The 13,741-nt window shown below is 37.8% G+C and overlaps 1 protein-coding gene across 4 annotated transcripts; it reads left to right on the plus strand.

Moving 5' to 3' along the window:
- Positions 1-405: 405 nt before the first annotated feature.
- On the plus strand, positions 406-11,853 carry LOC106752680 (snurportin-1). Of its 4 annotated transcripts, none has more exons than XR_002666675.1 (7): positions 406-920; positions 1,011-1,194; positions 1,296-1,546; positions 1,958-2,072; positions 6,161-6,253; positions 6,571-6,710; positions 11,468-11,601. XR_002666675.1 is itself a non-coding variant. In XM_022777228.1 (7 exons), exons 1-7 carry the CDS (start codon positions 544-546, stop codon positions 11,502-11,504), a joined length of 1,239 nt encoding a protein of 412 aa, XP_022632949.1. In that variant the 5' UTR covers positions 406-543; the 3' UTR covers positions 11,505-11,853. The 4 variants fall into 4 exon arrangements, 2 of the variants coding, with proteins under 2 accessions (XP_022632949.1, XP_014489900.1); XR_002666676.1 differs by having other exon boundaries at positions 11,430-11,535; XM_022777228.1 differs by having other exon boundaries at positions 6,567-6,710; positions 11,430-11,853.
- The last annotated feature ends 1,888 nt before the right edge of the window (positions 11,854-13,741 follow it).

The following is a 13,741-nucleotide window of genomic DNA, read 5'->3' on the forward strand; positions in this document are numbered from 1 at the left end:
AAAAAGGTAGAACCATTTCAAATAAACCTGACAAAAATTCGAACCACCAATGTTATTAAGCCTTAAAAAATATATCATAGTAAATGTTATTTTAGAAAAAAAAAAGAAAATATACCGTTGAAGGTATAAGAATAATCTTTATCTAAACTAAGTATATTTACTTTTTTTAATCATTACTAAAAAGTTATAATTATAATAATTATTTAAAATAAAAATATTATTAAATTGTTGTAGAATTTTCATAAAAATAAATAATTAATTATAGATTTTTTTATTTTACATTATTTTTTATTAAATTAATTATTTATATTTAAGAAAATACAGATCTGAAAGATAAATAAATAAATTTGCATACCAATAAAAAGGACAGTTAAAAGTAGATATTAGTAAAACCTCTTGGCCTAAGTAGCCCTACCCATCACTGATTCCCTCTCTATCCATTGAGAAGTTCCCAAACAAAAAACCTTCTAAAATACATTTAAACACAAATGCCTCGTGCGCGCCCCTCGTTTTTGAATCCCTCAAACTGACAGTAACTCTGCCATGGCACCGAGCGATCTCCGCCGTCCGTTCAAGCGACCGCTGATTTCTGATCAAGAGAAGCGCAGGGCACAGTCTCTTCTCCGCCAGGCACAGAATCGCCAAGACGCCCAGCGCCATGCGCGTTTCTTAGTCAGCACCGTCCTCACTCTCCCTTCCCAATCCTACGTACCAGAATCCCAACCCGAACCCGAACCCGAACTCCAAGTCGAACTCGAACTTACCGAATCCATTTCCTCTTCGGGCTCGAACTCGCTCGAGAACCTCGATGTCCTCGGAGCCTCGAAGCTGAAGGCAGCGGAAGCTCGCAAGTGGTTCGCGAAGCAGCTCATGCTCCCCGAGTGGATGATCGACGTTCCCAACAACCTCGCTCAAGATTGGTTCTTCTCCTAACCTAAGTTTCCTTCAACGTCTCTTCTTCTTCTCAATTTCTTACACCTTAACCGAAACTTGATTTTCGTCGTTTTCAGGTTCGTCTTCGCTCGCCCTTCCGGAAAACGGTGTTTCGTCGTTTCGTGTAACGGAACGACTATTAGCCGTCTGCGTAACGGTTCCATTCTGAATCGGTTTCCCTCCGCGCTACCGAGCGGCGCCAGGAAAAAGGAATCCGGTTCCTCACAGTCTTACTCTATATTGGATTGCATCTTTCACGAGGTTACTACTTGCATATCTGAATGAATATGTTTTTTTTTTAAATTTTTTAATGTTAGTGTTGAGTGTTGACTTGTATTATGTGTGGTTTTTTGGGGTGGCAGCTGGATCAGACCTATTACGTTATTGACATGGTTTGTTGGAGGGGTTACTCTCTGTCCGATTGCACTGCGGAGTTTAGGTTCTTCTGGTTGAATTCCAAGCTTGCAGAAAGTGGTGCTTGTGAACCTCCTTCTTATTATCACAAGTATAGGTTCAGTTTGGTTCCGGTGTATGGTTGTGACTCGAATGGTCTTCAAGCTGCTTATTCGGCACCGGTGCCTTATGTCAAAGATGGTCTTCTTTTTTACAACAAGTAATTGATAACTATTTCATTACGTGATTTTTCTTGAAGCAAACCTTTCTGCTAGTGCCAAGTGCCAACCTAATGGATTGTTTTGCCAGATTGTTTAGAGCCGTTATCTGATAGCTTTTTCCATGAGCTACACTTTGCTTTATAAGTTAAAATTGGCTTTTGGAGAAGCTATAATGAGATAACTTCAAGATCAACTTATACATAGATTACTTTTAACTTATGAAAGAAGTTATTTTATTCTTTCTTCTTAAGAAGGAGTTTATCCAATCAGCGTTTATTTCAACTCAAGTCATGGTTCTCTTAGGTCGTATAATCTGTTGTGCAATGGGATTTGTTATTAAACATGGGTCTATTTTCCCTTTTTAGGCTTAGTATTTTGGGTTGACCTTTTTGCTTTGATGTTGTTTTTAGGCATGCTCATTATCAGGCAGGAATTACGCCTTTAGCATTAGTTTGGAAGGATGAAAACTGTAGTCAATATGTTATGGACACGGACAGTAAAGGACAGGTTCCGAACCAACAGCAGGTTTTCCCTTGCTTCCTTTTCATCTTTCATTGCTTTGCTTTCGGTGCCTTTTCTTTGCTGCTTATATTTATATTGTATGCTTTTGTGGTTTTCCATACTTTAGATTGGAAGTTGTATGTATGGAACACCGGTTTCCCTTGTTAGGCACCCATGGAAAATTTTTCTTGCTTCATGTTTTCATTGCAGCCGTCTACCGTCTAATAAAATTGTTCAATTAGAGCTGGAAGGGAAACTGCATACGTACCAATGCAGACATGTGGTTGCTTTGATACAGTTTTAGGTTGCATAGAGATGGAGAGAAGATACTGTATGTGAACATGTGCACTTCCAGAAACTTCTTTTGTGTGGTATCTAGTTTGTTGAGTTATATCCTGATGCTACAGAAATAGGAGAAACTCACCGGCATATGCCATAAGCGGAGCCCTGACATCTTCTAAGTTCAAGTTTAGGCTGGCATCAATTCCCTCTTTCCTTCTTTCTAGAATGGAAATTATCATTGTGTTATGAACATATGATGGCTTAACATTGGCTATTGTTCTTTTTTAACTACGTTGCATTTTTTATGATGATAAATTGATAATGAATCTACCTGCAAGTGGCTTGAAGCTCAGACAATTTTTTTAAAAACTTTAAAACTGAAAAAAATGCATAATTACATTCAGTGTTCTAATTATATTTGACATTGGATACCTAGCTTGTAAAGCAATTGATTGAGCAGTTTTATATTGTGCACGAGGATGTTAAATTTTAGATGGTCAAATGTGATATAGAAAAACACGATTGAATGATAGCTTGGCTTCGTGAAATTTGGATTTAATTTTGTTTTAGCCTTGATACAGCAGTAAACTTGCTGCTTATGGACTTGGAGGTCATGGGTTCAACTCCTGGAAACAACTCCTCTTTGTGGTTTTGTACGTCAATCCTCCTTAGACTTCATTAGGGGGAAGAAGTGTGCATTAGGATGCCCATTTTGTTAGTGAAATATGTATTTTCTTCATGTGCATCTCTAGAGGTTTTGGAAACCATAGTTTTGGTGATTATAATAAAGGTAAGAGATATTAGTTAAGGAAACATGATTCTTTTAATTTTGAACTGATTGTGGAATGTTGTTATTTTGTAACTAATTATTTAAAACATGAGGCTGACCAGAGTTTAAGACTGTAAATTTCATCCTCCCCAAATCCACTGCCCTACATTGGAGAAAGCCTTCTGGACTGGTGCATAGGAATAAGATCAGTTCATACTAGGTACCAAACTTTGTAGAAAGACACTTTCAACAGCTTTATTATGCAAAATAAACTACATAAATTGTTAGGCCTCTACTGGTAGTTAGGAAGAAGTCTGTATAAAAGGGGTTGGGGTGCTTTGGGAGAGTCAGTTTTGGAGTATTATTGTTGTGCGGGAACTCTTGGAGTTCTTTGGGGAGAGGTTAAGCTCTCTAATTACCTTGTATTCACCACTTTCTTGATTCTTTTGCAATAAAAGGAGGCTGTACAATTTAGAGGAATTGTTCTTTGTGTGTTTTCGAGTGTTTTCCATAGGTTCTTGATTACAAGAACCTATCATTTGGTCCGACCTGCCGGATCAAGAAGGGGAAGAATCAGTAATGAGTAGCCAAACGGAGGGAAAATTAGACAATCTTGAGATCACCGTGGAGCGCATTAAGGAGGAGACGGCGACAATTAGACGCGACTTACAGCAAATGATGAGGATGATGGGCGGGGGTCATAACAATCAGGAGGGAGGCTTCGAAGGGGGAAGTAGCTCCGTGAACGATAATAATGGGAGGCGTGGTAATGGGGGAAGTCAACCGAATTGGAGGAAGAGAGTAGACTTACCTGGGTTTGAAGGGCAAGAACCACATGTTTGGATTAACAGGGCTGAGCGTTTATTTGACATACAGAAGGTGGCGGAAGAAGATAAGGTAGAGCTCGCTTATATGAGTATGGAAGGGAGTGCGAGTTACTGGTTCAAGATTTGGAAAGACAAAGCCAAGAACCGTTCTTGGCCGGGCTTGAAGGCGGCGCTGATAAACCGATTTGGAGGGGGATTTCGTGGAACGGTGTACGAGCAGCTGGTGACGCTACGACAAGATGGGTCGGTGGAGGAATTTACCCGCAACTTCGAGATGTTACTGGGACAAACGCAGGGTTTGTCGGAGGAACTGGCGTTGGGATTTTTCTTGGCCGGATTACGGGAAGAAATAAAGGGGCAAGTCTGTATCTAGGACCCAAAAGAATTGGAGGTGGCAATAAGGATAGCGCGGGACGCGGAAGACGCTATATACAAAGCGAGGGGAGGCAGTTGGAGCGGAGTAAGATGGAACGCAGGAGGATCGCGAGCTTCAACCACTGTGGTTCGAGGGGAGACCGATCGACAACCAGCGATTCGGCCAAGAGGTGTGGAAACGAACGGGGCTAACCAGAGAGAAGGTCCATTGACGGCGAACAGCGGACGAGGTGGAGTTGTAGGGGGCGACGACAGCCGGGGAAGAGCGGTAAGGAATTTGCCTTCCCCAGAGTTTCTGAAAAGGTGCGAAGAAGGGCGGTGTTTTTGTTGTCGGGGGCCCTTTGCTCCTGGTCACAAGTGTTCGGAGAAGAGCTTACGGGTGTTGCTCTTGGCGGAAGACGAGGAGGACGAAACGACTGAAGGTGGGAATCAGGAGGAGAAGCCTATGGAATTTTCGGCTTGTTCGGTGGAGGGGTTGACCCTACTCAAAACCATGAAACTGACCGAGCAGATTGGAGATCGGAAAGTGGTGGGTCTTATAGATAGCGGGGCCAGCCATAACTTCGTCAGTCGAAGGGCAGCGGAGGAGTTGGCGTTGCCGATCATTGATACGCCCTCGTACCTGGTGAGTTTAGGAGATGGGTACCGGAGAATGTCGCCGGGATGCTGCGAGAAGGTACGAATAAATCTGGGGGAAGTGGTGGAGGAAGATCTGTACGTTTTTGAGTTGGGAAGAGTTGATGTTATATTAGGAATTGCATGGTTGGCAAAGTTGGACGAAGCGGTTATTAACTGGAAGGAAATGACCATGAGTTATTATCTGGCAGGTAAAATGGTGAAAGTGAGAGGAGACCCTGCATTATCAAGAAAATTGGTGGAGCCAAAAGTTCTCCTGTCAGATGCTGAAATGTGGACTTTGTTGTGGGATTTAGACTTAGTGGAGAAACATGTGTACAGGGAGTGGCTTGATGATTTGACAGAACTGCGGAAAATTAATTTTTTGACGCAGAAAATTAATTTTTTGACAAAAGTGCAGAAAATTAATTTGGAAGCGGTGCTGCAAGCGCACTATCGTGCACTTCGAGAGATGCAAGGCTTACTACCACCTCTTTATATTAAGCAACATTACGGAATAAAATTTGAGACTTGGAAACTGGGTTTCACCGAGAGGAGAAAAACCATGACCAGAAGAGATCTTGAGATGGCGGTGGGAGATCCAAGAACAACAAAACAGGGGAAAACTACATTGCGAAGCTGATACCCATTGGACATCATGGCTGGTTTGCTTGGTTTTTCTCTTCAACATTGACTTCAACCTTGGGGACAAGGTTGTTTCGGGGGAGGGTGGTATTGTTAGGCCTTTACTGGTAGTTAGGAAGAAGTCTGTATAAAAGGGGTTGGGGTGCTTTGGGAGAGTCAGTTTTGGAGTATTATTGTTGTGCGGGAACTCTTGGAGTTCTTTGGGGAGAGGTTAAGCTCTCTAANTACCTTGTATTCACCACTTTCTTGATTCTTTTGCAATAAAAGGAGGCTGTACAATTCAGAGGAATTGTTCTTTGTGTGTTTTCGAGTGTTTTCCATAGGTTCTTGATTACAAGAACCTATTCGACTATTAAATTATGTAATATTATCTTATAAACTTGATCTACTTTTTGTAAGAAGTTTAAATCTACCAATTGGATTGATAAAATTTACTTTTGATAATAAGTTATTTAAGGACTCTTTTTACTGAAGTTGAGGTGAAGTCATGTATAGCAGGTCTAAAATATAATTTTTTTTTTTTATTTGTGTTAAGATACACTTGTTGACATGTGATATTTATCATGTTACTTAATCATTTTATCCACCTTTGCAAACAGGTGGTTTTGGAGCTTCAAGAAGATGGAAAACTGACCACTTCGGACGATCCTCCTATCGTATTTGGCTGTTTGGATGGAAGCTTTATACAACAGGTTTGTTTCAAAGAGGTTTATATATAATTGTAAATTGGCATCTCTTGCTCAATGTGGTTATGACTTCTGTGACTCAGAATTGACACCTTCTGCACTACACAATCTTACACCACTTCCTGAAATTTGATTTTTTTTACACTACTGAACTGATTCAAATAATTGGCTGTGAAATATCAATTCTGGATGGGATAGTCTGGTAGAGTTAGAGTCATAAAAATTATAAATAAACAAGCTCGGATTTAGTCATGGGACTCGAGTTTTAATTTATTGTTTAGGTTTTACTAAATAATTCCTATTTAACTTCATTTTGTAGTCAGGGCTGCATTCAGGATGCCTTGTACGGTTTTCAATTGGGGAGGGAGGATTGATTTTGATGGATGGGAAGCTTGAGAAAGCTGATCTACATTATCTTGGGAAGGCCAACCGAGCTCGTGGTTCCGCTGATAGTTTCTCTAAGGTTGGTTGTAAGGAAATATTTCAGGACAGCACCAAAGTTTTGCTATTTTTCCTTTCGTATAAAGACTAACATTTTACTTTGGACGGATTGTAAATGAATGTGAGAAATGTGACAATGTTAATGGAAACAATTTTAAGGGAAGATAATTTTCTTAACTACCAATCGAGTTGTTCAAAAATTTACGTCACATCAATTTGAAGTTATTAATATGTCTTCGAAAGATTAGTAGTCACACTTAAAGTTGAGAGAAAAAGAAAACTCTTATATTTTGATTAACTTAGTCCTGAAATGTAAAGGGCGGGAAGCCCCTAACAAAACCCTAACAAATATATTAATAATAAAATAAAGACATTATACTTCAACACTCCTCCTCAAGCTGGAGCATATAGATCATATGCACCAAGCTTGGAACATATAAATTGAATTCTAGGTCCCCTTAGAGATTTGGTCAGAATGTCTGCGAGTTGTTCATTAGAGTTAATAAACTCAGTAACCAGATCCTTTGACAATAACTTCTCTCTGATAAAATGACAATCAATCTCTATGTGTTTTGTTCTTTCATGAAACACTAGATTGGAGGCAATGTGAAGGGCGGCTTGATTGTCACAGTACAACTTCATCTGTTCATTTTCACAAAATTTCAACTCTTGAAGGAGTTGTCTAATCCACACAAGTTCACATGTAGTTAGAGCCATAGATCGATTCTCAGCATCAGCACTAGATCGAGCAACAACACTTTGTTTCTTACTTTTCCAAGATACAAGGTTCCCTCCAAGTAAAACACTATCCAGAGGTAGATCTTCTGTCAATTGGACAACCAGCCCAATCTGCATCACAATATCCCTCAACACGAGTGCTTCCCTTGTCCTCATACAACAATCCTTGTCCTGGGTTCCCTTTTACATATCTAAGAATGCGAATCACTACATTCCAATGATCAACATGTGGATTTTGCATAAATTGACTCAACTCCCACCGGATAAGAAAGATCAAGTCTTGTTATGGTAAGATAGATGAGTTTTCCAACAAGCCTTCTATATCTCTCTGGGTCTGAGAAAAGTTCACCTTGGTCTTTCATTAACTTTTGATTTGAGTTCATAGGACTATCAATGGGCTTGCAATTTGTCAGGCCTGTTTCCTCCAAAATATCAAGAGCATATTTTCTTTGTGAAATGATGACACCTTCCTTTGATTGTGCCACTTCAATACCAAGAAAATATTTTAGCCGACCCAAATCTTTGGTTTGAAAGTGGTTGAACAAATGATTCTTTAATTGAGCAATTCCAATGACGTCATTTCTTGTAATGACAATATCATCAACATAGACCATAAGATAAACACATTTATCAGAAGAAGAGTGACTATAAAATACTAAATGATCCGCCTCACATCGTTTCAATCCAAAATTCTGCACAATCTGACTAAATTTACCAAACCAAGCTCGAGGTGATTGCTTCAAATCATAGAGGGAACGATGTAATTTACAAACTAACCCAGACTCCTCCTGAGCAACAAACCCAGAAGGTTGCTCCATGTATATCTCTTCTTCTAGATCACCATGTAGAAAGGCATTTTTAATGACCAACTGGTAAAGGGGCCAATGACGAATGGCAGCCATAGCTAGCAAAATACGAACATTACTGGTTTTAGCCACAAGAGAAAAGGTATCACAATAGTCGAGACCATAGACTTGAGTGTATCCTTTAGCTACTAGACGAGCTTTGGGACGATCAATTGCACCAGTAGGACCAACCTTCATAGCATAGACCCATCTACAGCCAACAGGCTTCTTACCAAGAGGAAGAGGAACAAGGTCCCAAGTGCCATTGTGTTCAAGTGCCTGCATTTCATCAATCATGGCTTGTCGCCATCCAGGATGACCAAGTGCCTCATGAACATTATTAGGAACCTTAATGGAAGATAAGGAAGAAAAAAAAGGAGAAATATGGAGGAGACAAACGATGATAACTCAAAAAATTATAAATAGGATAAGGATTAGGAGTAGAGCGAATCCCTTTCCGGAGGGCAATAGACCAATTATTATCTGAGTCAAGAGAGGGTGAAGAGGATGAAGGATCCATGGTTTGGGAATCTGAGGGAGGAGGATCTGAGTCTTGAGGATCTTCATTGTTTGGAGTTTGAGATTGTGTCCGACGCTGATATGTGAGAAGAGGAGGAGGAACAATGTCATTTGCAGTTTGAGTTTGAGGTAAAGAAGCAGAGTAACCAAGGGATCACATGATGGTAGAGGAAGCATTTGTTGAACAAATGAACGATCCTCCATGGGGGACAAGAAAAAAGGTGTATCTTCAAAGAATGTGACATCAGCAGACATATAATACCTCTTGGTTGAGGGAGAATAACATTTATACCCTTTCTGAAGGCGAGAGTATCCTAAAAAGACACACTTAATAGCTTTTGTAGATAGTTTATCAAGACCTAGAGAAACATTATGAACAAAACAAGTACACCCAAATATACGGGGAGAGACATGGTAAAGAGGGTCATTTGGGAAAATGATAGAGTGAGGGACTTTATTCTCAAGAGAGGAAGAAGGCATCCGATTGATTAGAAAACAGGCAGTAAGAACTGCATCACCCCAATGATGAACAGGAACATTAGTATTCAACATTAGGGAGTGTGCAGTTATTATCCTTTTGGTCTCCCAAAGGCTAATGACTAAGTTGTCAATTGGGCCCTTATTAAAACTTGGAATAAAACCAAACTATAGCCCATTGATTAACCCAAAACATAATTTGGTCAACCAATTAAGTGACACATTCCCATCATTGGTTGGATTCACATCAGGTTCTATGGCCCTTACAAAATTATTGAATCCATGGGGACAATTGCTAACAAGTTGGAACTTCCTGCTAAAAGCAGAATCCATCCAGTCTTCCATGTGTCTCTCCTCAAGCGTCTAGTCCAACCAACCACTCCAGTCCAGGCCCTGCCATCTACACTCATGGAAGAGTTAATCCTAGACGTTTATCTAGAAGCACTATTGGATACATGAATCAATAAAGATGGTGACATGGATGTTTTAATCCCGTGTCAACATCTTCCATCCATTTAAAATAGTTGGGAAGCAGCACCTACCATTAGTAAGGTGTTTCCTGCATTTCACCTTAAGGACAAGGTGAAACTTCATGGAAGGGGTATTGATAGGTTCAGTGACAAGGTCTATGCTAGAAGAAATAAAGGAAGTAGGTGTTATAACCTCCTGCAGTTGTATTGTATAACAGACTATTATATATAGTCTATGTTAGGCTTTTGCAGGGAGCTTTTTTTTGGTTGTTTTGAAAAGGGATATTAGGAGAGATAGGTCCTCTGAAAGACCTTGAGTATTGTACTTGGTTGTTATTTGTTCTTACCACATTGGTAGAACAGTTAGTTCATTCCTAATAATACAAGGACTGTCTTGTAATTCTCAGTAATTCTGGGTACCTATCACAAAGATGTGGGACAATTGAGTGTTTGTTTCATTTGATGGCTTTAATTTGAACTGATTTTATATGGGTTCCATTCCATGGTGTAAAGTTTATTTGTTGTATTTATGGGATTTGAAAAGAAAGCCACTGTGGCTTCTAACTTATAGGTGAAAGGTAATATAATTAATTATATTAGACATACAATCGATTATATTGTATGCATGGTTGATTATGTTGCAAAATATTTTGTTTTGTGAAGTATTATTTGCTTACATAACTGATTATGGATTTGTTTTTCTTTTTTTTATTATAATAATAATAGATAATTACTAATAGACAATAGTAAATAAAATTATGAGTAACAAAATCATCTTATCCACTTATTCCTATTCGCTTTGAACTCATCCAAATGATCTCACCTTCCATTTATATCTTGTCCTTAATTTCGTTTTCCACTTGCCTTCCATTCATTCTATCCAAACAAAGTGTTAGTGTTGTTGGAGATTTGCCTTATAAAAAGTATTACATGTATCTAGTTTAGATGCTTTATGAGTGGGGAATTATTCATAGGTTTAACTTATGGTTTGTCCTCCCTTTTTCTCTTTTCCTCTTTTCGTTATTATTCTATTTTACACGTGCCTTGCGATTATTCTTTTATTTCTATGATCTTTCTAAAGTTTATAATTTCTTCAACCACTTGACGTGGCTTGTGATGATTCATTTTATTTTCTCTTTTGATAAAGAAATAATTTACTAAGAAAGAAATGAGATGCAAATACAAGAAGATAAGGTATCATCAAAAACTAATCCAAGACTAGAAGAAACGTGTAATTTTCCATGCCAATCTCCGCAGATCAACCAAAGACAGTCCTCCTAAAAAGACCTTTAGCTGAATACCACATGAAAGCAAAGAAAGCAAGACTATCCCCTATGAACACCAAAAGCATCACTTGACCAGTAGTAGTTTTAGCATTTCTTTCCAACCACACACTAAAGAGATGTCCTTCAATTTATGTTATGGATTACTGAAACTGCATTGTACTACAGAGTGGTATAATTAAGCTAGAAATTTTGAAGGCTTTCTCAATTTTCGGCAAAAGAAAATCAGAGTTTCCTGAGACGACTTTATGAAGTTAATTTTATTGTTGCTTCCTTGCGCTTTTGTTTTTGTTTTTTTCGTAATATTCATTTGACACTGACCTGTAAATGTTCAGATTTGAAATGCAGGAGAGTTGGACAATTTTATCTAATTGATTTGCTTATTTCGCTTGTTGCTCTGATTTTGAAGGTTCTGCTTACGACAATGCTGCAATTTTACACTTTCAGGTTATGTTCCAATACAGTATTCGACACTCCCCCTTAAAAATTGATGTTTTGTTGGAATCTGTCAGCTCACCAGTTGATCAAGAAAGCACAGCTTGTGATGTTGAGATGGATGGTTGATTGAGCCAGCTCTCTGGATTGCATATCAGTTTTTTATCCTGAGTGCAATGTTAAGTTTTCACATTAAATTTTTGGTTCATTAGGATGCATGTTTCTGTGAAAGCTTCAATAATTTATAGAGGATTCAGAAGATTGACGCGCACCACACGTACCGAGACACAGTTGTAATAACCATACCTAAATTGTGATCTGTAAATGAAATTTCTTCTGCCCAGATGGGAGTTGTGCATACGCAATAATGTTATATTATCTTGTGTCTGGTTGCCTCATCTTTGTATTTTGATCGAGTTATTCCTGAGTCAAGCAGTGTACGGTATAGCATATGAATTGTACAGTCTATTTTAAATTTAAAGTCGAATTCACTACACCAGTCAGGTTATTTGCCAGACTTCCGCCATCTTACACTTAAAAGCACTGATACTCTAAATCGATCATCGTGATGATGTTTGATTGATTGAGGAATGTTGACCACTTATCAAATTCTTTGGAATACTTCTAACCTTTAAATTTTAGTAGACGTTTGTTATTATCAGAATTAGATAACTAGGACATTAAAATATTAATTTATTACTATTAATGATTAAGACACATGGTATTATAAGGTTTATTTTCTCTAAATTTATATCTATTAAATATTTCTTTAGCCAATTGTAACAACCTTAAACAGAAAACGAAATAGGAAAGAGGGAAACTTCAATAATCTTCTCATATTCGATATAGTTTAGAATTTGATTTATTCATATTCGGAATTGTTTCATTTGACTTATCTTTCGTAGTGTTTACAGTCATGTTTCCTAAATCTTTCGCATTGGAACTTCAAATGCTACCAGTTAGATGAGCATCCAAGGGGATCACGAGCTGAAAAGATTAACCATGGTTATTGCTTTTCTATCCATTGTTGCAGTAACATGTTCAATTATTTGTATTGTTCTGTTCCTTCATTTTAATCATGCTCACTCTGCTATGCAGGAACAGAAAAATGCCATAATCTGCTGCATAACTACATATTTCCAAATTTTATCTTTGGTTAATTTTATTTTTTTATTTTACTATTATTATTATTATTATTATTATTATTATTATTATTATTATTATTATTATTATTATTATTATTATTATTATTATTATTATTATTATTATTTATATAAAAAGTGATCGTAATAGAATAGTGGGTTAACGTTCTTATTGAGCTTAGAAGTTTAATTTTTTATTTTCTTTTTGAAATTGATTTGTAGTTGTTTTTGGAAATATCAATCATGACAATGTATAAATGTTTCGGACTCCGATATTTTGACACTATTTTAACAACATCACGTGTCGGCATGCGATTGGACGTTTTAATTTAAAAAAAAATAAATAGAAACTATGACGTCATTCATGAGGAGGAGATTTGAATTTTTGGATTCCAAGTTTGTCCTTCCCCAGTTTGTTCTGAATTTAACATTCTTTTTCTTCCCTGTTTCATCAGATTTGAAATTGTCTTTCTTCCAATTTCTCCATTCCGATAGGTTTCTTGGCTTCGCCCTTCCGATATCGTTATTGCCTTCGTTTTTGTCATCTGACTGTCGTTCGTTCTTCTCGTTGCCCTGTTGGCCTTCGTTGTCGGTGTGGGTGACACTGTCATTGCATCTTTTGCTTCTTGGTGTGTTCGTTTTGCGAAATGGTCAGTTCTTCGACCAGGGTAAACGCGTTCATCCTTGGTGGGTTTTGGTGTTTAGTGTTTCTTATTTTGAGTTTGGGTTTTGTGTGTTTATTTTCATTTAGAGTTTTTAAGTTTTGTTTTTTGGATTTTGTATGCAGTTGACCGAAGGCGTTACGAAGGAGGCATGTCCACCTCCAATGAAGACATATGTGAGGATGGGCTCACGAAGGCGTTACAAGAGTAGAGCGCTTAGGACTCCTTATGTACGATTGCTAAGAATAAAAAACGAGTGATATTTGTATAACTTTCTTAAGAGATTGTAATATGGAGATATTGTTAAATGAACATATGCATTGTAATTTGGTTTGTTTTATGTTGAATGTTATAAAAATGCAAGTTGCCTTCATTAAGATATTATTACTTATTAACTGAATAGCATTTGAAATGGCAAATCTGCTTTTTTTAGAATTGTTAATGAATAAAGTTTGCATTGAAATGTAGTATTAATGTATTTG

This window comes from Vigna radiata, unplaced genomic scaffold (assembly GCF_000741045.1).
Source record: "Vigna radiata var. radiata cultivar VC1973A unplaced genomic scaffold, Vradiata_ver6 scaffold_43, whole genome shotgun sequence".
NCBI classification, from domain to species: Eukaryota; Viridiplantae; Streptophyta; class Magnoliopsida; order Fabales; family Fabaceae; genus Vigna; species Vigna radiata.

Excerpts from the sequence above, each read along its gene's own strand:
- LOC106752680 (XM_014634414.2), top strand. The coding sequence starts at position 544 with ATGGCACCGAGCGATCTCCGCCGTCCGTTCAAGCGACCGCTGATTTCT. Across the intron at positions 1,195-1,295 it reads TGGATTGCATCTTTCACGAG|CTGGATCAGACCTATTACGT; the intron begins GTTACTACTTGC and ends TTGGGGTGGCAG. Across the intron at positions 2,073-6,160 it reads AGGTTCCGAACCAACAGCAG|GTGGTTTTGGAGCTTCAAGA; the intron begins GTTTTCCCTTGC and ends CTTTGCAAACAG.